Below are 24374 nucleotides of genomic sequence, written 5' to 3'. Positions count from 1 at the left end.
GTAGCCAACTTATTAATAATAATAAAAATAGTAATAAAATTAGGAAATTTAACTAGTAGAAAAAATGGACCATTAAATGAATACTAGGATTTTAACATTAATATTCTTTTTTTATTGATCTTAAACATATCACTATAATACACAAGCTGTAAAGTACAGCATATTTTTTTTAATATACTCACAATTTTTTTTTCTATGTGAGTTTCTTGAATACTTTTCTTCCTTTTCACTGAAAACAATTCTAGATAAGAACACTTTGTCCAATGTTTTTTCTTTGTACGAAATTAATCGAATACGAAGTAATAAGTTTGATATTTCAAAACAAAAAAACATTGGTTGAAGATTATCGTTGAAATTAATTTACAATTCTATAGACGAGAGAGAAGAGAGAAAAGAGAGAGAGAGAGAGAGAGAGAGAGAGAGAGAGAGAGAGAAAATATTGGATCTATTAATAAATTCAATTGTTTTTAAGCAGTTCTCTACTGACTCGTAACAAATATTTCCTTAATAATTGAATATTGTCCACGAACCAAATCGTGAAAGTACGATTTAAATATTTCTTTTTTTAAAATTATTTATTACGAAAGGTGCGATACTTGTTAACTTTTTGTTTCGTACGTTTCGTAAAATTTCATTTCTGATTTTTTGTCGATCATGCCAAAAAATATATTATATATATATAATTATTTAAATATTTACGGCGCTTAAAAGAGAATGTCTTCATCACCCTCTTCTAACATATTAGCTGCTTCTTCGTGATTTCCTGCGGCAATCATCTCTTTTCTCAGAGCTTCGGTCTAAAATTTAGGAATTATTTAAATATATTAATTTATTTACTTGTAAACGGATTCACAAAAAGAAAATTTAATTTAAATTTTAGTAATTACAAGAATCAGAGTATTTTTTAAGTGTCATATTAGGTGAAAAGGGGGGATTTAATTATTATAAAGGGATTTTTCAAAAAAGTAAAAAAATTATTGTACCATAGCGTATACAGATTGTTTTAAAATTTTTTTCAGAGTTGCTGCAAAAATTGGATTTTTTTCCCTGATTCTCAAACAGAATTTTGCATTTTTCCTTGAACCTAAAGAATATTATCATTCATTCTAAGAATGATTATAACAAAAAATATTTCTAATACATTTTTTGTGTGAATATTTTTAAAATTGTATAATTATTCAAAGCATCAGTAGTATTTTTTATAGATAAATATTTCATCATTATTGTTATTTTTACATAGGAATTATAATTTGCAAAAATTTCAAATTTAACTTTATAAAATTCAATAATTTATCATAATTTGTTATTATAACTTCTTCAAAATTATTTTCAAAATTTCAATTCAATTATTATATTCTAGAATTTTTAACTTAAATTCTTTTCTAACTCAATTTATTTTTAATAATTTTTGAGAAAGTTTATTGAGAATTTCATTATTCAAATAAAAAATATTCAAAAATTCAACTAAATTGAAAAGAATTTGGTATAAAATTTTTGAAAAAAATGAAATCTTCTGACTTTTTTATTAAAACTAAAAAAAATTCATATGTTTGAAAATTTTAATGTGAAAGAAAAAATAAATTATAGAAAAAGATCAAGAAAATATGGAATTTCCGAAAAAGATTACAGAAATTATATAAAAAAGAAGAGAAAATGACGAATTTCTGAACAAAAATTACAAAAAATTATAATGAAAAGAACAAAAAAAAAAGAAGAGGAAAATGACAAATTTGAGAAAAAAAAACAGAGATTTGATAAGAAAAAAGGAAAAAAATTTTAATTTAAAACCTTGTTCTACAAATTTCTACTATAACTCTTTTAACATTTAATATATTTCATATATTTAAAAATCCAACTAATAAAAAAAATTTTATTTAAAATTCATTAAAAAACTAACTTTATCATAATTTTTATTAGAATTATTTAGAATTCAAGTTCTCTAAAATTTCTAAAATTGTAATTCAATTAAAATTTTAATTCGAAACCTTTTAAAATTAAATTATTTATGAAACTTGTAAATGTAACTCTCCTAAAATTCAATTACTTTTGGATTTTTTAAGGAAAATTATTTGCCAAATAATTTTTAAGTAATAATTTAATGATTTAAATAAGATTTTTTTTGTTTAATTCTATCTGTTAGTTATTAATATTTTTTTTTTTTATCTTTTTCCGTAGTCTGCAATTTTTCTACATTTAGAATCAAAATTTTTGTTAAAATTCAACTTTTGTTTTCAAAATTCCATTAATTTTACTATATCAGAATTTCAGTAAAAATGAGCAAAATTTACTTTGGAATTACAAGTAAAATTACCTTATTTGCAAAAAGTAGAATTTTTTTTCTTCAGAATAACTAAAAAAAACTAAAGAACTTTATAAACAAAGGGGAAAAAAGGAGAAAATGCATGAATTCTGTTGCTCTAGGGGACAAAGAAAGGGAATTAGGCAAAGAAGGAGAATAATAATTGTGATCCCTGTAAATAAAATTCAATAATGAAAAGAGAATTTGACTATAAATAATAATACCTTTGCTTTAGCTATTTTCTTCTTATCCTGAATTTTCTTTAATCGATAGAATTCCTCTCTCTCGAGTTCATCAAGCTCGGAAATAATGTAGGCAAGTGTTCGCTCGATTCTTGGAATGATAACGTGTTCAATTGCATTGACACGACGATTTGTAATTTTAATTACTTCATCGAGAGTGACGAAACTGGTTTGTAGTGAAGCCAATTCAACTAATAGCTTCACTGCACGTTGATAATTTTTCTTCAATTTCGCTAGTTGCTGTCCACCACGTGCCAAACCGGCCAATTCGTACGTGTCAGTTCCATCCTGATATGATTCAAATACAGGCAAATTCACCCCAGCGACGTTATCCTTTTTCGAACGAATTTTAATTTGTGCTTTCGTCACATTTTGTAAAACAACTTGATTAAAATCGCCCGTCGCAAATTTCGCCTCGGCCAATGAAAATGCTGCTTCCTTCATTACTTCACCCATCAGTGTTTTTGTCTGGAAAATAAGTTTTTCGAAAATGTATTTAAAATACTAAAACACTAAAAAAATACTGAGAAATACTAATTATAATTCATAAATGTCACATAAAGGAATAACTCTAAATTAAGTGATTAACTAATTGCTTCTTCTACTCACTTCGATGATTTTTCCCAAAATCATCCTAAATCGCATTTGCAGTGCATCTGCTTTCTTTTTAAGTAAACCATGACCTTTTTGCGCCCCTTGTAAACGTGACTTCATTAACATTTGAGCCCTAAAAATGAAAAATTAAATATAACGAATACTTCTCCTAATGCTTAACTAATTATAACTTATGAATATACAAAATATAAATTACAATAGAAATTTATATCAAATTAATGTAGAAATCTAGGGGAAACATAAATTATCGTTTGTAAAATTGAAAATATTATATAAAAACAACAATTATTGACATTTTCAATTAAGGTTACACCCATTTTTTATGTGAAATTATTTTTTGGAGAAAATTTCAAACATAGAGAAAAAATAGTTGAATTAGAAGTTAGACAAGACTTGAATTATTGGTATTTTAAATTATTTTCAAGAAAACTTACCCCCGAGAAGGGAAAATAGGAAGTCTATCTTTTCCTGACATATTTTCTTCTTTTTTTTATGACTGTTTTGTGACAAACGCAGACAGAAAATGTGATTGATCAGCTGACTTTGAACACTGGAAAATGAAATGGAACAGATGGAAGAGTGGAACTCGGCACGGAATTGAACCGCTTTAGGCGCGTAATTCAAAAAAGTAAACAATTTACATCATTTATTAACAATCATATAATTTTCATTTTTCAATAAACAAAAAAAAATAAAATATTAAATTTCTTTAAATTTTATTACAAGATTTTCGAATCTGTTTAAATTAAAACCAAATTGAAAATTTATATTTTTTTCTAAATTAAAAAAAATTTCTTCTTTAAATGTGAAATAATTTTTATTTGAAATAATTTTTTAATAATTAGAGAAAAATGTTAATTTTAGAAAAAAGGACAATCGTTTTTTTCCGAAACAAAATTCGGTATGGCGTTTAATTTCTCTCCTGTCACTTAAATTTTTAAGTCTTCAAAACTTCTAAATGTTTTTAAATTTTTAGTGAAAAAAATTTGTTTATTTAAAAATTCACAAAAAAAGCAGTCTTCATGTCATTTTACGATTTATATAAACAACAATTCAATTCCAATGATACGATTCAAGAAGTTTTTAAAAAATTCCTAAAAGCTGCATTAACAAAGGAAGATCAAGAAAAGGAGAAAAACAAGATAGAAATCGAAAAAATATTTATAAAATCGTGTAAAAATAATGAACTGCAGTCAGGAATAATTAAACAAGCTTGTAATGATGTTTTGAGAAGAATGAATATTATTAATTCAAATTAAGTGGAGAATAAATAAAGGTTTTCATTTCCTCTATTATTTGGAAAAAGTTGTTTAGAAAAAATTTAATTTTAACTTAATTTCATTTTTAAATTATTTTTTCAATCTAAAAATTTCAATTTCTAAACTATTTTTTCGAATTAAAATTATTATTTGAATATAATAATTTTTTAAATTAATAATTATTATTTGAAATTGACAATTTCAATTTGTTAATTATTTTTCTATTTCAAAATTTTAATTTTAAAATTATTTTTCGAAACTGAAAATTTTAATTTTGAAATTACTCTTTCAAATTATAAATTTTAATTTTTTAATAACTTTTTCAATTTTAAATTATTTGAATATAATAATTACTTTAGAAAACTGAAAATTTCAATTTCTAAATTATTTTTTCAAGTTGAAAATTTCAATTTCTAAATTATTTTTTTAAATTGAAAATCTTAATTTTTAATCTACTTTTTGAAATTGAAAATTTTAATTTGTAATCTACTTTTTCAAATTAAAAATTTTAATTTCTAAATCATTTTTCAAATTAAATATTTTAACTCTTAATCTATATTTTTTAACTGAAAATTTCATTTTCTCAATTATATTTCAATTCGAAAATTTAATTTCTAAATTAATTTTTCAAGTTGAAAGTTTCAATTCCTAAATTATTTTTTTGAGTTGAAAATATTAATTTTTTATCTATTTTTTGAAATTGAAAGTTTGAATTTCTAAATTGTATTTCAATTAAAAGAATTTAATTTTTAATCTATTCTTTGAAATTGAAAAACTCAAATTCAAAATTATTTTTTCAAATTGAAAGTTCTAATTTTTGATATCCATTTTTAAATAATTAAAAACTTTAATTTCTAAATAATCTTTCAAATTAAATATTTTAACTTCTAACATATTTTTTGAAAATAAAAATTTCGATTTCAGAATTATATTTCAATTCGAAAAATTAAATTTTTAAACTATTCTTTGAAATTAAAATACTCAATTTCTAAATTATTTTTTGAAATTGAAAATTAAAATTTTTAATTTATTTTTTGAAATTGAAAATTTTAATTTCTGAATTACATTTTATAGTCAAAAATTGTATTTTTAATCGATTTCTTGAAATTGAAAATTTTATTTTCCAAATTAATTTTTCAAATAGAAAATTTGAATATTTAATTTACTTTTTTATATTAAAAATTATTATTAAATTAAATTATTATTATTATCAAAAATTATTATTAGAATATGATAATTACTTTTCATAATTGAAAATTTCAATTTCTAAATTATTTTTTGTAGTTGAAAATTTTAACTTTTAACCTATTTTTGTAATTAAAAATTTTAATTTCTAAATTATTTTTTAAATTTGAAAATTAAAAATTCCAATCTATTTTTTGAAATTGAGATTTTCAATTTCTAAATTATTTCTTCAAATTAAAAATTCTAATTCTCAATTTAATTTGATTTAATTTCAGTTATCTATCGACAGTTGAAAGAAAAAACTCAAAAATGATAAGCGACACGGAAGTCTTTAAGAATTTTCTCCTCGACACAGGAGTTGAAGATGCCCTCGAAATTTTACTCGGACCGAATTCTAAAAAGTACGATAAAGAAAATTGTAATATTCCAATTCGATATTGGAAATACAATGGTCAGTGGACGAACGAAGATGGATATTTAGAAACTTCCGGAAAGTATTTTTTCATGAAAATGGCAACGACAGCTTGGGAATTTCTTAATGTATCCAACGTTTTTCGAAAATCGTGAAAACCGAAAGGAGAACATCAACTGTATGTATAGATAAACTTTCACAAAATACTGTCAATCTTCATCAAGTCAGAAAAAAACATCATTCCAAGAGAATAATTACTTTTAAAACTACCCCTAATTTTTTTCTACTCACAAACTTATACTTTTATATAATTTTTTATCATAAATCGACAATATTTCCTTTTGTATAAAATATTCACTTTTTACTATTGCGAAAAGTCTACAGTAGGAAAAGTTTGAACAAATCAGTTCAAGACTTTGTTTCTCTCCAATAAAAATATATTTAATATCTTTTAGAATGTAAAATATTAATAAAAAAATATTTTTTATAACAATCTCGACTGACCTTTTTTCAAAACTTGTCTAACGTTTAAATTAATTCGAGCTTCTTGAATGTACGAATTTGCCTTTCGCCAGTCTTCGTGATTTATCCGAAAATTGTCATCATCGAATTCATTGTCACTTTTCCAGGGTTGAATGTCAGTTGATAAAATTTTCGGAACACCGTGATAAGATAATCGTGATTGTTTTGACATTATGACAATGTCACCACTATGCAAAAACATTGCTTGCGTTTTATCGTCCAAAGAGAGGCCGCCAATTAAAAATATCGCCGTTTGTCCAAAACTGATGGAAAATAGAGGAGCTTCGGTATTAAATTCCGAATGATCGGTGTGACCAGCTAGAGTTGAATTCATTCTGTAGTAATTTATAATAGCCGCTTCCGCTTGAAAATCATTGAAATTTAAGACAATCGCTAGAAATTCCGTTAAGTGGCAAAGATCCTGGGACATTTCTGTCTTTGAATCTTCTGAATAATGTTTTGTATCCCAATTGTGATGATAGCCTTGCGTTGACCAACGTAATTTTGTCAGAAGATCGTTATTCTTCTCTGATTCATTTCTAAACAAAGGAGGAGAAAATTATTTTTATTTTAGAATTTTTTTATATAATATAATAATGAAATTTTAATACCAAAAAATTTAGTTCTTATTATTACCTACCATTATTTTTAATTCATTTTGAAAGAAAAACTTTTAACATAGTAAATCTGTGCGTGGAAAAAATATTTTTAATTTTACGTTCAAATGATGGGAGAATAATTTTATTTTCTCTATAAATATTTTCAAAAATTACTGAATGCCTTTAAAATGGAAAACAATTTCAGATTCAAAATTTAAAAAATCCACTTAATAGGTACACAATTAATTATTATTGTTTATTATTTTCAATACTTGTAATAAAATTCGTCGCAAGAGTTCAATTATTTTCATAAATAATAATAACAAAATTTACAAGTTTAGTAAAATTATACAAAAGAATTCAATTATTTTCTAAAATTGTCAATAAGTTCTTCGTAAAAATTCAATTATTTTTATGAATAATAAAATTCTTCTCAGGAATCCAATTATTTTTAATAGAATTTTAATAAAATTCAATAAATAAATTCTTTAATTATAATTATTAACAAACACGATTTATTTTAAAAAGTTGAAAAAAATTCTTTGTTTAATTCATTTATCATAAAAATTTTCAATTAAAATTATCGAAAAACTATGCATTATTTTCAAAAAACTTTAAAGAAATTCTTCAAAAGAATTTTATTAATTTCAATATTTTAATAAAATTTCTTGAAAGAACGAATTTATTTAAATAAATTGTAATAAAATTCTTAGAAGAACTATTTTCTAAATATTTTAATAAAAGTCAATAATCAAAATATGTTTAATTCAATTATTAACAAAGACGATTATTTTAAAAACTCGAAAGAAATTCTTCATAAAATTCAATTATTTTCAAAATTTTCAATTAAAATTATTGAAGAAACTTCATTTATTTTAAAAAAATTCAATGAAATTCTTAAAAGAATTTAATTAGGATTTTCAAAAATTTTAATAAAATTCTTGGCAAAAATCCAATTATTTTCAAAAAAAATAAATAATAAAATTCTTCTGAGGAATCAATTTAGATCATTTGAACATTCACATCTTTAACGACTAGAAATCATGTTTTTCGTTTTCGTATTTATTCGATCTTAAAGAAAAATTTAGAAACTTTATTTACTATTTTACATCCCAATAGTGTTATGAATGTTCAAATTAACAAAATTGAATTATTTCTTCATAAATTTTATTGTAAAACCTTACGTTACGTATTAAAAAGATAATAAATAAAGTTTCTAAATATTTTTCAAAAAGTTTCTACTTCTTTATTAAAGAAAGCAATTTTTTGAGTAAATTTATATCGACATTTTATTCATTTGAACGTTTTGAACATAGATCAGTCTATTTACTATTTTCTAATAATTATTACTATTTTTATAGTTAAAAAATTAAATTTCCTACCCGAAACACCTTTCCCACCAAGAATCGTTATCGCCGAGTAAAGAGTGAGCATCTAAATTTAATTTATTCGGTTTTTTGGAGAAATCCCTAAGGCACTTGATAATCCAATAACGTTGTCCCAAAGCAGTAAAAGGATTTTCGATACAAATTAATCCTGAAAATGATTTAAAATAATTATTTCGTTCTCAGAGAAATTGAATTCAAAAATAAAAAGCCTAATTTAAAGTAAATGTAGTAAAAAAGATAGTAAAAAAATCAAAATATTATGAGATTATTAAAAAGTTTAGTATAAATAAATTCATTTAATTATTATGGACGATCTATTAACATTTTTTATTAATAATAAATTAGATATTATATATTATTTTATTGTTTATTAATATTTTTTAATAATTAACATATTTGTATTAATAACTATAATTTAATTTTTTTAATGTTTATTAAAACGTTTTATTTAAAATGTCTTCCAAATCAACAAATCAATTAATTAAATAATTCCACATAAGTCAAAATGAAAAACGACATCATTTTCCCTTTAAAAATACTAATGATAATTAAGTATAAGATTTTAAATATTCATAATAATGTGAATTCATATACAGAATAGAGCAAGAATTTGCGAACATTTACATTTTTAATAACAATAATTTCTAATAAAGAAAAAACAAATCAGCAATTACTAAACATACCTGGTACATTTATTAATTCGTAAATATTCCATTCGCTAAGTGGTTTTAATCCTAATTTATTTACATCATTTACATTTGGAATTCTATTTACATCCAAGAAGATTTTTCTAACCTAAAAATAAACATGCGCAAGTGTTTTTTTGAAGAAAACAGTTAAATAGAAAAATAGAAATGAATAGATTTTTTTACTGCTTACCTCAGAAAAATACGGATTTCTAAAATCAATCACATTTTTTAAATTAGGAGGTGGATTTCTTGATTTATAATATTTAAAAGATTCTTTAAACATTTTTCACTTGGCAGTTGCCATTTTTAATGTTACGAGCGACTACCATCTCGCTCGTTAACTTTCGATATATCGATTTACGAGTTATCGAAGCGCGAATTATAACATTTCGTTAATAAACTTAATTATTTTTAGTATTTTCTCACGACTTTAGACAATTATTGACGAGACTAAACAAGAAAGTTTGACTATTGTAAAATATAATACTTCACGGTTTAATAGTTTCCAAATTCTGAATATGTATTTGAAAATCAACATTTCTTAGAATTGTCATAAATCAAGTAGAATAGCGAAAGAAAATGTAATCTCTAGTTTCTTTAGAGTCATAAAACCGAGAAACCCTCGAAAGAATATAAAAAATATCTCAAGTGTCCTTTTCCATAGGACAATGCAACATGTGTTTACCATACTTGTGACCACAGAAATGGCTTCGAAAAGTCACGTACACATAGACTTTCATTATGCGACGAACTTTAATTATCAATTGTATAATATGAACATTATGAACAATTGACAATAATATTATATTGTTGCTAATTATGCAATATGAATGTATTATTTGAAAATGATATTATTAGTAAACTTCATCTAATTGAGTGTTGTAATATTATGGTATTGAATATAAATATATATTTGTAACGTATTAATATAATAATAATATTATATTATGATATATTATCAAATTGGTTATCGTTGTAATTGTTATTTATATTTAAATATGATGAGTGCAGTATAAGAGATTTATTGTTACTAGATATGATGTAAATAATTAATAATTGTGTAATTAGTGTGAATGAAAAAGGGTTATGTTCACTTGTTGTGATACATGTTTTCAATACGTAGAGTATGTTTATACGTGTATTAGTGCAGTGCAGTGTTGGTGTTGTGATTCTGAACACTCCATAGACTTTACAAACTCTATAACAGGGCATGCGCAAAGATTTTGCCATGGACCAAGGGCTAAATCATGATCCAAGTAACAAGGTCTCGCCAAAGTCGGGCTCAATTTTAACTCGGTTCGCGCACCATAAAAAAGCCGACCAATCATAGCGATTACCTGAAGCGACGACCATATTGAAGCGCTAAATTTTGAATCAAATACAGAAACAAATTTAAAGAACATAAAGAATAATAAATTAAAAGTAAAATAATTCTTTATTAAATATTAATATTTTTTATTAAATACTTATTATTAACTTGATACATAACATTCACATATATTGGTTGCTTGGAATCTTGAAAATCAAATTACTATTTATTGCAATATTTATTATTATTATTAATAACTTTATATTTATTAATATTAACAATAATTAAAAATAATAATTATTATTAAAAATAAAATAACATTCATAATAATTTATTAATATTAATTACTATTTATTGTAATATTTATTATTATTATTATCAATAATTTTATACGTATTAATATTAATAATAACAATTAATAATATTTATTATTAAAAATAAAAATATATTAATAACAATAACAATCTTATTTTCTGGATTTGAAACACATTTAAAAATACGCGGCTAGACTTTCAATATGGTCGTCACTTCGTCCGCATTCTGATTGGTGCTTGGTTCCACGTTTTTTTTGCCTGCGCGTGGCGAGACCTTGTTACTTGGATCATGGGCTAAATGCTCCCTCACGAATTCAGTTCTACTTTGGAGTTCTTTCGTAATGTACTTCAGAGTAGTCCCAAAAATAGTCATAAGAATAACTTCGACTTGTGTAATGTTTTTGACTTTAATAAATGTATTGGGTTTACTTGCGAATTTAGTTGGATTAATAATTAATTAATATTATTAATTATTAATTGATCCTTCTTATTCGTGAGGTTTTTCCCTCCGTTTTAACGGAAATTAACTTGTTTTATTTGAATATTTCCGCCTTCCTTTTCAAAGGATTAAACCAAGATTGAACATCAAATCAAATCGCGGATCTTACGCCTGCGCGTAAATAACGTAACTCCGCCAACTAACGAAAATGTGAATTAAAAAGCAAAATGTCGACCAATCAGATTCAAAATCTTGACGCGCCATTTTTTCCGATTCGGTTTCAGCGGGAAATTCGAATTTCAAATGTTAATAAGAAAAAAAAAGTTAAATTTCAATTAAACTTTACATTGTTCTTTGCAAAATAAATTGCAAGTAAACAAGTAATTAAAGAATTTATCAAGTCTGTAAAAATTTTTTTAAATATGTTTTCAAAAAATTAAATATAAAAATTATGTACCTATAATGATTAAATGAGTAATTTTTTATAGTTATAAAAATTACTCGGAATTTTTATCGTCTTTAATAATTAATTCTTTCTTCGAAAAGTTGTTAAAAATGTTTATCTAGTTATTGTATATCTTGTTGAAAATCTGTTCTTTTGAACAACTATTAAAAGTGCAAAATAAAAAAATGAATGAGTAAACAAATAGAAAAACATATAAACAAATAAGCAAATAAATATGTAAATAAATTAGAAAATAAATATATAAATAAATAAATTAATAAACAAAGTAATTTAAAAAACATTTCTCTTTCGATTTAAATTAATCGTTTTATAATCACTTCTTAAAAATGATTTTCAATAAAATAAAAAATTGATTTAAAGCCATAATTATATAAAAATAAATCACATACGAGCTTTACGCCGATTATTATTATAATAATACAATGTGTATATATTATAAAATCATTATCGTTTTTAGAAAATTATATTCTAACGATCGATAATCGAGCAATTTACATACGCATGCCAAGTGCATTTTTTAGGGCCCTTCCCTACTTATATGCAGCCAATCTTTTATGAGTAATAATTTTAAAAGTCTTATTGTCATATATAATGACGCTGCTATGAGAATTTGTATGATTTCATAGAAAAGAGAGGCACGTCACCGATCGCCTTCAAGGATTTTTGAAAGCTCAATAGGAAAATTAATAGCTCAATAGATCACTAATGTTCACTCACGATATGATAATAATAAAACAATACATTATTATCATTCACTTTTGTCATAATTCATTCTTCGAATTTTAGTCAAAAAAAAAAAAAAAAAAAAAAAATTGTAAATAAGTTTGGTCATTTTTTCCAATTTCTACGTGATATTCAGAACGTACACAAAATGAAAATATTGATAATAATACACTGAGAAAATTTCTTTTTAATTCAACAATAAGTATCCAACCAAAAAAATATGTTTGAATTAAAAATAAAAATAAAAAAATTAAATGTTTAATTGAATTAAACATATTTTATAATTGAATTAAGATTATTATGTTTAATTCAAGAAAGATTTTTGGTTGACTGTAGAAAAAAGATAATTATGTTTGATTCAAATATACTGTTTTCTCAGTGTAACTAGAATAATAATTATTATTACTATTAATATTTATTTTTTTACTTTTTATTAAAATTATTATTATTACACCGAAAAAAAATATTCATCTTGTTTTGAGAGGACAATTCCTCTTCTAAAATCTTCTTACATTTTTTTATTCTTGAATTAAGAATATTACTCTTCATTATGAGATTAAGCTTACAAACTAATTTCAATTAAACAAAATCACTTAACATTATTTTTCTATTTGAATTAAGTATAATGTTTTCTCAGTGTAGGTTTCAAGTAGGTAAACTTGTCATAGTAAGAGAGAATACTTCTCATCTAAGTAGAACTACTTATTTTTCATAAGATAAATTGTAATCAATACTAAATTTTTAGTTTTGGTAACACTTTTCAAGTAGAAAAAGTCGATTCTTTAGAGACAAGTATTAAGACATTAGTTATTAAGTGCGGTTAAAATTGTCTTGGCGAGACAATCCTGTTTCGCATAAGTAGATAAGGTTATTTTTAGTCAGACAACTAATTACCAAAAGACGAAAAGTCACTTATATAGTTCGTCGAGCAGATTTTAAGTAGATAAAGTAGTAGACTTTGCATGGCAGCTTTTTAGTTCCTGAGTAGAAACAATAGTTTCTGGTCAGACAATTAATTTCTAAGTAGATAAATTTGTCCTGTCAAGACAGTCCTTTCTCATATTAGACAGAAATGATTATTTTCGGTAAGACAATTATGTTTTTAAGTAGACAAAGTTGTCTTTGTAAGCTCACAGTAAGTTGTGAGGTATTAAAAATCGTTGCAGATGAAATTAACACCAAAAAAGATTAAAATAATCCATTTTGGTGTTATTTTTGACTATCAATGAAATTTTACTTTAAATCAAAACTAAGTCACGATTTGACAATATTCACTGATTTAAGCTTTACCAGGAACAATAGATTCTGATCTGAGTATAAGTAAGTAAGCAAGCAAGTAAGCAAGCTAGTAAGCCAGGAAGCAAAAAGGAAATAAGAAAGTAAGCTAGGAAGCAAAAACTAATGAAGAAAGTAAGCAAGGAAGCCAAAAGGAAATAAGAAAGTAAGCAAGGAAGCAAAAAATAAAATAAAAAAGTACAGTAAGTAAGCCATTAAGTAAGTAAGGAAGTAAGCAAGTAAGTAAGTAAGAAAGTTATTTCCTTTTTGCTTACTTGCTTAGTTACTTGCTTACATACTTGCTTACTCACTTATTTCCTTCTTGCTTACTTACTTATTACTTGCTTACTTGCTTATTTACTTACTTAGATCAGTATCTATTGTCCCTGGTAAAGCTAAATTCGGTGAATTTTGACAAATCATTGACTTGGTAATGATTTGCAGTAAAATTTCAATCGTATTAAAAAATAACACCAAAATGGATTATTTTAAATAAAAGGATTAAACTGTTGCAGATTATTTTAATCCATTTTGATGTTATTTTAACACCTAACAGTTTACTGTGAGACACAACAGTTTTGTGCGATTTGCTTGGGTCAGACAGTTTAGTTCCTAAGTAGAGAAACTAGTTTTTCTAAAGGAATATTGTTGTCTTGACATTAAATTTTTTTTTCATAGTAGAAAAGTTATTGACGGTCAGACAATTTAATTTTTAAAGAGATGAGGAAAGTCGTACGAAAAGGTTGTTTTTAAAATTGAGTTTTAAAATTTTTAAGTAGAAAAAGTAGATTTTTAAGACAAGTGACTGTTAAGTAGATTAAGTTGTTTTTAGTCAGACGTAACAGATTTCGTCATAATAGAACATGCAATTTTAAGTCAAACAATTTAATTTTAATGTAGAAAAATTATTCTTCATTGTGTAAAGTAGACTTTAAGTAAGTAAAGTACTCTCTAAATATGAATTAGTCGAATTCTACTCAGAAATAGTAAAATTTTACTAATTGTTAGTAATTATTATCATGGACGACTTTTCTACTTTTCAATTACTAGAATATCACTGATTGATAGTAAGATTTAACTAATTTTATATCGACTATTAACCTTCGCGCTACCAAAGATTTTTGTATACGCGGACTACTGGCTGGCCACACGGTGTGGCCAAACGCTATTTTACTTTTATGTTCCCAAAACGATTAAAATTCATCAAAGCTTTTGTATATTAGTTATGTGTTAATACAAATTAACTGAAAAATTTTGTCCAGTGAGTTAAAATGGCGATTCGATTGATTACAAAAGTCGAGCAGATATACAACATTATGTATACTTGGCCACACCGTGTGGCCAGCCGGTAGCGCGAAGGTTAATAAAACAATTCCTCTAATTTTTAGAAAAATTAGTAACTTGCTACTAATTCATATTAAGAGAGTAGTTTTTGCAAAGTAGTTCCTGACTTTCTAAGTAGAAATACTAAGTTTTGTTTAGACAAGTAATTTTTAAGTAGATAATTTTGTCCTCTCAAAGACAAACCCTTTTTCTCAGTAGAAATGATTCTGTTCGTTAAGAAAATTTAGTTTTTGTGTAGAAAAAGTTTTTTTTTTGTTAAAACAAGCGGTTTTTAAGTCATATATTGTAGAAAATGCTGTTTTATGTCAGACACCTAAATTCTAATATACAGAACACAATTTTATTTCAGAGTAGAAATGGTAATTTTCCATGATGTTTTGGATTTGAAAATTGTTGTTTTTTGTAAGACAATTTAAGTTTCAAGTATAGAAAAACTCTTTTCTATACTTCAAGTAAATTTTAAAAAGATAATGTAATTTTGAAAATTAGTTTCTACATTTTTAAGTAGAAATTATAATTTTTATCCAAACAATTATTTTTAAAATAGATAAATTAGTTCTGTAAAAACACTCCTTTTTTTCAATGTCTAAAAGTTTCTTTTTCACAAGGCAATTTAATTGCCAAGTAGAAAAAGTAGCTTATCGTAAGACAAGAGGTTCATAAGTAGATAAGGTTGTCTTATCAAGACCGCACAGTTTTCGTCTTACTAGAAAAGGTTGCTTTTTGTCACAGTTTAATTTTTAAGAACAAAAAGTGGCTTTTGTTGCGTCAATTAGATAATAGGTAAGTAGTAAAGGTTGTTTTTGGCGAGACAGTTTCGTTTCGATGTTGTTTTAGTCAGATTATAGTTTAGTATCTTTGTAGAAAAAGTATTTTTTCATCAGACAGTTGTCTCGACATTAGAGTTCTTTTTTTTGTATACTATAAAAGGTTGTTATCGGTCAGACAATTTAATTTTTAAAAAGGAAAATCCATTTTTTGTGTGTCTAGTAGATTTTAAGTAGAAAAGTTTCTTGTAGGTAAGTCACGATAGTTTATAAGTAGAAAAAATAGTTTTTGATAAGACAAGTATTTTTTAACTATAGATAATGTTGTCTTATTAAATTCGCAGTGTTCGTTTAAGTAGAAAAAATTGTTTTTGATTAGAAAATTTAATTATAAGTAGAAATAATGGTTGTTTTTGCAGAGACAATTTGGTTTTTTTTAAAGAAAAATAGTTTTTGATCAGAAAATTTAATTTTTAAGTAGAAAAAGTGTCTTTTAATGCGTCAAGTAAATTTTCAGATATAGGTAAAGTAATCTATAAATTTAAGTACCAAAATTTCTAAGCGCAGAAAGAGTTCTTGTTTTCTAATTTTCTTAGTAGAAACAGTAGTTGTTTTTGAGCAGATAATTTAGTTTTCAAGTTTTGGTCACACAGTTTAGTCTCTAAGCAGAAAAAGTAGTTTTTCAAAAGTTATTTGTCTTGACATTAATGTTCTTTTTTCTTAGTAGAAAAGGTTATTGTTGGTCAGACAATTTAATTTTTAAAGAGAGGAAAGTCGTATTTTGTGCATCAAGTAGATTTTAAGTATAAAAAGTTGTTTTTTGCAAGACAATTTCTTTTTTTTTTTATACAAAAGTAGTTTTTAGTCAAATAATTAAATTTTTAAGTAGAAAGAGTCGCTTTAAGTGCTCCAAAAAGATTTTAAGTAGTTAAAGCAGTTTTTAAAATTAAGTTTCAAAATTTTTAGTTGGAAATAATAATTTTTTTAAGACAAGTGACTTTTGAGTAGAGAAAGTTCTTACCATTGGTTTTTGTCCAGAAAAACTAATTTAGAAGTAGAGAAGGTGGTTTTTGATTGCTTGGAGTACATTAGAAGTTAGAGAAGGTTGTTTTTGACAAGACAATTTAGTTTTCAAGTATAGATGTTACAAGGGAAAAAGTTCTACTTGAAAAATTGTTTTTTTTTGTGCTTCAAGTAGATTCTGAGTAGAAAAGGTTGTTTTTTACAAGACAATTTAGTTTTTTTTATAGAAATGTAGTTTTTGGTCAAATATTATAATTTTTAAGTAGAAAAAGTCGCTTTAAGTGCACGTCAAGCAGATTTTAAGTAGGGAAAATAGTTTTTAAAATTGAGTTTCAAAATTTGTAAGTAGAAATAGTAATTTCTTAAGACAAAATAATGACTTTTAAGTAGATAAAGTTGTCTTGCAAAGACAGTCCGGTTTTTCTTAGTAGGAACGACTTTTTTTTTATCAGACAATTTAATTTTAAATTATACCTAGATAAATGCTTCATTTGTGCTTCAAGTAAATTCTAAGTAGAAAAATATTTTTTGCTAGTCAGTTTCTTAGTTTTTAAGTAGAAATAATAGTTTTTGTCCAGACAGTTACTTTTTAAGTATATAAAGTTGTTTTTGCAAGGCAGTTTATAAATTTCTAAGTAGAAAAAGTAGTTTTTCGTAAGACAAGTAGTTTCTAAGTAGATATAGTTATCTTAACAAGACTTTAGTTCTTGACTTAGTAAAGAAGGTTTTTTTGGCATAGAAGAGTAGATTTGAAGTAGAAAAGGTCATTTTTAGTAGGACAAGCATATTTTCAGTTAATAAACTTATTTTCACATGGCAAATAGATATTTAAGTAGAAAAAGTAATAATAATAATAAAAAAATATTAATATCAGTTATAAAGAATAATATAAATTGAAGAAGACATAAAAAGAGAAAAAGAAGAGATAAAAAATACCAAACCAGAAGAAACTGTTTCTTCGTTCGCAAATTTTGTGATTAATATCCGAATTGAATTCGACACGCTTGAAAAACTAACTCCCAAACGAGTACGCAGGCGCAAAAGATCATCCGCGCGAATCGCAGAGTAGATTCTGATCTCTCACTGCGCGCCGTCAGCTCTCAGTATTCATTCATTCAAAATGAGAAAAAAAACACTGTCAAAGATTACAATAAAATTCTCTCAAAACCGTCTCCGAAAAATATACATTAAAAAAAAGAAAAATAAATTAAACTCGTCAATTACAAATTCGTTTATCGAAATTATCGCCAGCAATATAGAGATTGGACGCGTAAATTTGAATGAGTTTTTTTTCTCTTGATATGCGCATATATACACACATTGAGAATAATGTCGCGTTTGTTAAGTCGCACCCAGGCAGCCAGCGAGAGAGAGAGAAAGAGAGACTCTCAACCATAACATATATTATAGGAGTCGGGGAACCAATAAGAATTTAATGTCACGTCATCAGCGACCAATCGAATTGCTTCTCAGTGACGACAGATTCTAAAAATAACACGTATATATCTAGGCCGGTTGTAGCCGCGAATTATGCACAGTCGTGCGCCGGCAGCCGACCACGAAGGATTTTTTTTCTCTTAAAAAAAAGTATTTAAATACTATTCTTTCAAATGTATTCGAGTGTTCAATTTTATTTATTTTCTTTACAATTAAAAGGTAGGCGCCAATAAATTACCTTTAAAATTGTCAGCATGTTTTTTGATCAAAATATTATCTATTTTTTCGATTCAAAATTCTTTTTTTCTGCATAAAAGAAAAAAGAATGGAAGACAAAATAAATTTGTGTGTTAAACCCACGGAATTTTATTATGGCAAAATTTTGAAAGTGAATTAGTTTTTTCATTTATTAAAATACTTTTTTTTGAATCGACGAAAGGTGAATTAAAAAAAAATTTGGTGTTACAAGTGCGCGTAATGTAAAGCCACCTGAGTACACACGTTTCAACTTAAAACATCACGTGGTAAAGCACATGGAGTCTTGTCTAAATATTATGTTTATTGACACTTAATATTTTTTTTTCTACTTTCTACTTTATTGTTTTATATGATTTCTTGAATCTGAATTCACTAATTTTAAATCTTTTTCACTAACTTTAATAATTAGCCAGATATATTTAGCCCGTTTTTCAAATTTCTTATGTGATTAACTTTTTTTATGTACAGAAATTAATATTTAAAGTAAATAATAATTTTTTTTTCTACTCACAGTAAATTTCCCACCTTGCTAGTTGCGATTGAGATTAGAAGTCTTCATCTGTTTCTGAAAACAAAAAAAATTGTAAATTAATATTTTAATTGAATAAAGAAACAAATAGTAGAAAACAGTAATCAAATGAAAAGAAGAAATATAATAAAAATGATAATAATGAAAAAAATGAAAATTATAAATTCTATTTTAATTCTATTTTAATAATGATAATAAAATACATTAATAATAATAGTAATAATTAATAATAATAAAAATATATAAAAATAAAATAATAACAATGATTATAATAGTTTTTAACCTCGTTTTTAACAATATATATTTGTTAATTTGATTGTTAATTCATTATAATATATGTTGTGGTATAATGTATCATTATTGTTTATAATTTATTATAATGAATAATAATAATTTAATTTATTGTATGTCCTTATCAAGGAAGGTAACAATTTCTTTATATAATAATAATTATTATTTTTATTACATTTATTTAAAATATTGTTATTATTATTAATAGTATTATTATAATTGTTTTTATTTTATTATTATTATTTTTATCTTTATTATTACTATTTATAATTATTATTTTTTTACATTATTATTATTTTTCTAAGTTTCACAAAGCAAAGAAACTATTTTCAATAAATAATTTCGTAGCAAAAATAATAAAAAAAATTTTTTTAATTGACAAATGCCTGTAGATAAAATATAAATACATTAAAAATATATTAATACTTTATTAGCATAAACATCATTATTATAAATATAATATTTTACTCGACTAGGAATTTTGAAAAAATTATTTATCGAATTTCATTGAAAAGTTTGTTTCTATATAGCGGAACTACTTCGAATCTTATCTGTATGTAGCATTTTTTTCAAATAACACGTTTTTCTTTTTTCAACAATTCATTATTATTATTATTATTTTTATGAAATATTTTTTTCAATAACTTTATACTAGGAGTTGAAATATAATTATTAATTATTGAATTTAATTCTAGTATATATAGGACACATTGAAGGAAAATTTGTTTGTTTATTCACACTAAAATAAATTAGTACTGAAATAATATAATCTAAAATGAAATAGTACTAAAATAAACTTAAATAGAACAGTAATAAAATAAAATAATACTATAATTTCTAAACAATACAAAAATTAAATAATATTAGATTGTGTAAAAAATAAATTTTTCCTAAAAAGGAGTTTTGAGAAAGAAAGAAAAAAACACATTCCACGTGATTTTATTATTAGATCGACTCTTTAAAAGAATGAGAAAATCTTAATAATTACGAATTCCATTTTGTGGTGTGAGAAACATTCTCAATTTACTAATGATATATGTTTTCTTGGAGAATTATGATACACTTGACGTATTTTAATTTGAAAGGGACAGTAAATTATTAGTAAGGGAAGTTACTTTGCATATGGCCTATAATAAATATGAATTTATGCCTCCCATAAATTAAAATTCATATGACACATAGTATCTTTTGTACTATTTAGCGTGTTAAATATAATCTTCATTATATGGTATCAGCACAAGTAGTTCGATACAATTTTATTCTATTTTTTTAAACTTTTAATTATGGTTGAAATAATATTTCATATAGTTAATTGGTTGTTAGTATAGTTATAGTTCATGATAGCATTTTATAATTTTTATTATGGTAGTGCTGTTTCAAAGGAATATCTTTTATAAGATACTCTCTAAATTTTGAATTAGTAAAAATTTTTACTAATTCGAAATAGTGACTGACTTTTTGCTTCTGAATTAGTAAAGTTTACTAACAAATAGTCATTTCTACTAATTTATTAGTAAAATGTACTAATTTAAAAGCAAAAAGGCAGTCACTAATTCAAATTAGTAAACATTTTTACTAATTTATATTTAGAGAGTAGTAAACTACTAAAGTACTATCAAACTATTATAATATTACTAACGAACTACTACCATAATTATACTAAACTACTATAAAATTATTATCAAACTTCTACACTCTGCATTTGAAATAATTGAAAATAATAAACTTGATAGTAAAAAGTCAGTCACTGATTGTAATAAACTTACGTAAAATTAACTAACAATTTTTTCTCCAAATTTTAATTAGTAAAAATGTTTACTAATTTAAATTATTAATTGACTTTGTTGCTTTTTAAGTAGTAAATTTGACTAATAAATAGTAATTTCTACTAATTCATTAGTAAAATTTACCAATTCAAAAGAAAAAAGTGTCACTAATTCAAATTAGCAATAACATTTTTACTAATTCAAATTTAGACAGTTAGTAATTAAGTTTTTTAGTCAAATTTAACTATTTTCGTAGTAATTTATTTACTAATAATTAGTTCTTTCTTACTAGTTGCTAAAGCAAAAAGTCAACTACCATTTTACTAACAATTAGTTATTTTTAACAATTTCAGATTTAAAGAGTACGAAGCTACTATTAAAGTACTATTAAACTACTATTAAATTAGTAACAAGGGAGTTTTTAATTTTAAATAGGGGATTAAGTTTAAAAAAGGATATTTTTCAAAATTATGAGTAAAAACTATTGTATTATATACCGTACATCGTTTACTCTCAAGATTTTTTACTTTTTTTTATCTTAATTGCAGCTTTTTTAAATCAATCTTCAATTTCTCTAAACTTTGGATAAAAAATTTTTTAAGACTTCTACTTTTGTTTTAAAATTCCATGAATTTTACTATACCCGCAGTAAATTTCTGTAAAATAAAATAAAATTTAACGTTATTTAGGAAATAAAAATTTTTAATATTAAATTTTACTATCTTTAGAGAAAATTTTACTAATTCCGAAGTAATTTTTACTGAAATTTACTGCGGATATAGTGAAATTCATGGAATTTTAAAACAAAAGTAAATGTTTAACAAAATTTTTGAACATTTTGACTACATACCATTCAATGTAAATTTCACTGATTCAAATTAAGAGGGAAAGAAAATTTAAAAAAATGTTATGTATAAGAATTAATTATGGAATTAGTTAGTTCTAGAATTAGTAAAATTTGCTATATTAAAAATCATTAGTTTCTGGGTAAATTTTATATCATCGGAAGAAAATATGTAGTAAATATTTAGTAAAATATTCTATCAGCGTAGTAAAATTTATTTTTGAAATAGTAAAAGTTGATAGAAATTTCAATCAATTTGTGTTTTACTTTATAGTAGAAATAGTAGAAATTATTTGATATTTGTTCTGTTCATTTGTGATATTTTTTATCAGTTTTCGAAGTCTGCAAATTTTCTAATTTTTGAATCAAAATTTTTGTTAGAACGCTTTCACTATTTTCTTCAAAGAAATTTTCTTCAGAAGTAGTAAAATTTACTCTGAAAATAATAATTTTCAATAACAAATTGTACTACGTTTGAAGAAAATTTAAAGTTTTTATACAAAAAAATGACAATTTTTAAGTTTTTCATTAAGAAAAAGGGGAAAAGGGGAGAAAATGCATGGTCTTAGGATTTTAGAGGATTATATTAATTTAAGAGGATAAAAAGAAGAAAAAAAAGGGATAAAGTGAAAGAGAGGACTAATAACAATGATAGTTTCAATTTTAGTTACACTCACTGATAGTTTCAATCAGTTGTACTAAAGTAAACAAATATTGATGGTGGTCATTTTTCTCACCAATAACCCTTCGTCATTTCGATTAATAATCCAACAATTCACATAAATTTTACTAATAAATAAATTATAATAAATATTCTCAGCTTTTCTAATCATTTTTATATAATCCATTTGGTTGTTGTTGTTGTTACCTATTTGGTATAGTCAACGACCAAATAAATTAGTTTAATTATAAATAATACCTGCAATTATTGTTTTACTACCCTGAAATAATTCTACAGTCAGTTATACAACATTAAAGATTTACAACCGTTGCTACTTTTAATTATACATGGACAATTTCCATCTCATTTTTTCCTCTTTTATTAAAATGAAATTAATTAACGTAGCATAGGTAAATTAAACTAAATTAAAATTTCAAGTCCTCTAGTGGTCTCAGTTGCTTTTAAAATTTAATTATTCCTAATTACTGTTTCGGCAGAGAAGAACATAGACACGCATTTCTTCAAACATTTTCGAGTGTTGTGTTATGTTCTGTACATATGATTATTGTTCTGTAGACACAACTCATCAGACAGAGTCATCAATCAAATATCTTTCTTTTTTTGTTTTTATAGCAGATACACAAAAAAGTGCCAGGTAGTTTTAGAAAAGCGTGTGCGTATACTTTTATTCGCGGTGTCCTTCGGATTCATTTATTCGAAGCTTCGTAAATCACAACTCGATGTTCCTTTTTTTCCTTTACTATTATTATATAGCTTCTATTCGGCAAACGAAAATAACTTTGGTAAATATATAATATCTTTCGTTTCGCACGTCAAGTTATCGCTCGCTCTTCTGATGGGGTTCATTCTGCGGAGAAATTTTTTTTATCTTTTTTTCCAATTTTGTATAGTAATGTTTATTATAGGAGGAACAAAAAGAATTTTCTATTAATAATGTCTAATTATTAATAGTATCTATTAATATTTTCTAATTATTAATAGATCGCTGTTAATTGTTTCTTAGTTGCTTCTAGTTTACACAAAGAACATTATTAATTTAATTTTGTTTTCGAGAGGACTATGCAGCTTAATTGTTTCTTAGTTGCTTCTAGTTCACACAAAGAACATTAGTAATTTAATTTTGTCTTCGAGAGAACTATGCAGCTTCGGAGACTTTGTTTACTCCATTGATTATAATTACTGTTGATTATAACTATCATTGACTATGACTACCATTGATTATAACTACCATTGGTTATAACTATACTATTGATTTTTGTAACATTATAACTCGTATTGATTAAAACTATTGCTAACTATAAAAATAATTAGTTGAAACCAACATCTACTGTAAATACTATCGATTATTTTTACTATAATATCAAATAATTTTCAATTATTTTAATTTAACGGATAGAAAAAAAAGATGCTAGACGATACAATCAATATGCTACTGGAATACCATCCGAAATGGTACAATAATACTGTTATTTCACTCCAGACAATTTAGACATTACTCCGTACAATCTCTACTCAAACTGATACAATCTCGATTGATGATTTACAGTCACTAAAAAAAGTGCCTGTACCATTACAAAAATGGCACTTCTGTACCATTATCATCACAGTTTTTCTAAGGATATAAAATTGAGACAAAAAACAAATCAAAAGTGTTGCGAAGTAACGTTTTGATTTGTTTTTTGTCTCAATTTGATATC

The 24374-nt window shown here is 24.2% G+C and overlaps 3 protein-coding genes and 1 long non-coding RNA gene across 5 annotated transcripts in view; 1 reads left to right on the top strand and 3 right to left on the bottom strand.

Annotated features, from left to right (window-relative positions):
* LOC122498280 overlaps nt 1–24374 on the bottom strand; it is a 68187-nt gene that overhangs the window by 4194 nt on the left and 39619 nt on the right. Inside the window, exon 2 of the long non-coding RNA XR_006301214.1 lies at nt 19077–19130. This is a non-coding gene — a long non-coding RNA (uncharacterized LOC122498280). The remainder of the gene's footprint in view (nt 1–19076; nt 19131–24374) is intronic.
* Nucleotides 90–6535, bottom strand: LOC122498275 (V-type proton ATPase subunit D). Its single transcript, XM_043605949.1, has 5 exons — nt 6517–6535; nt 3591–3706; nt 3151–3268; nt 2524–3009; nt 90–797 (listed from the first exon to the last, which is right to left on the bottom strand). Exons 2-5 carry the CDS (start codon nt 3629–3631, stop codon nt 705–707), a joined length of 738 nt encoding a protein of 245 aa, XP_043461884.1. The 5' UTR covers nt 3632–3706; nt 6517–6535; the 3' UTR covers nt 90–704.
* Nucleotides 6432–9548, bottom strand: LOC122498251 (nucleic acid dioxygenase ALKBH1). Its single transcript, XM_043605905.1, has 4 exons — nt 9401–9548; nt 9205–9316; nt 8516–8669; nt 6432–7073 (listed from the first exon to the last, which is right to left on the bottom strand). Exons 1-4 carry the CDS (start codon nt 9491–9493, stop codon nt 6497–6499), a joined length of 936 nt encoding a protein of 311 aa, XP_043461840.1. The 5' UTR covers nt 9494–9548; the 3' UTR covers nt 6432–6496.
* The window catches only part of LOC122498259 (activating transcription factor 3), a 44012-nt gene continuing 38034 nt past the window's right edge, over nt 18397–24374 (top strand). The window contains exon 1 of one of the 2 annotated variants that reach the window (XM_043605926.1): nt 18397–18526. The gene's annotated coding sequence lies outside the window, so the exon portion shown is untranslated. Of the gene's footprint in view, nt 18527–18549; nt 18832–24374 lie in introns of those variants that run through there. The other variant, XM_043605936.1, reaches the window with a different exon arrangement.

This window comes from Leptopilina heterotoma, unplaced genomic scaffold, assembly GCF_015476425.1.
Source record: "Leptopilina heterotoma isolate Lh14 unplaced genomic scaffold, ASM1547642v1 Lhet_10, whole genome shotgun sequence".
In the NCBI taxonomy this organism is placed as follows: Eukaryota; Metazoa; Arthropoda; class Insecta; order Hymenoptera; family Figitidae; genus Leptopilina; species Leptopilina heterotoma.
Note: the sequence above shows the minus strand (reverse complement) of the source record. Positions and strands in the feature narration are given on the sequence as shown.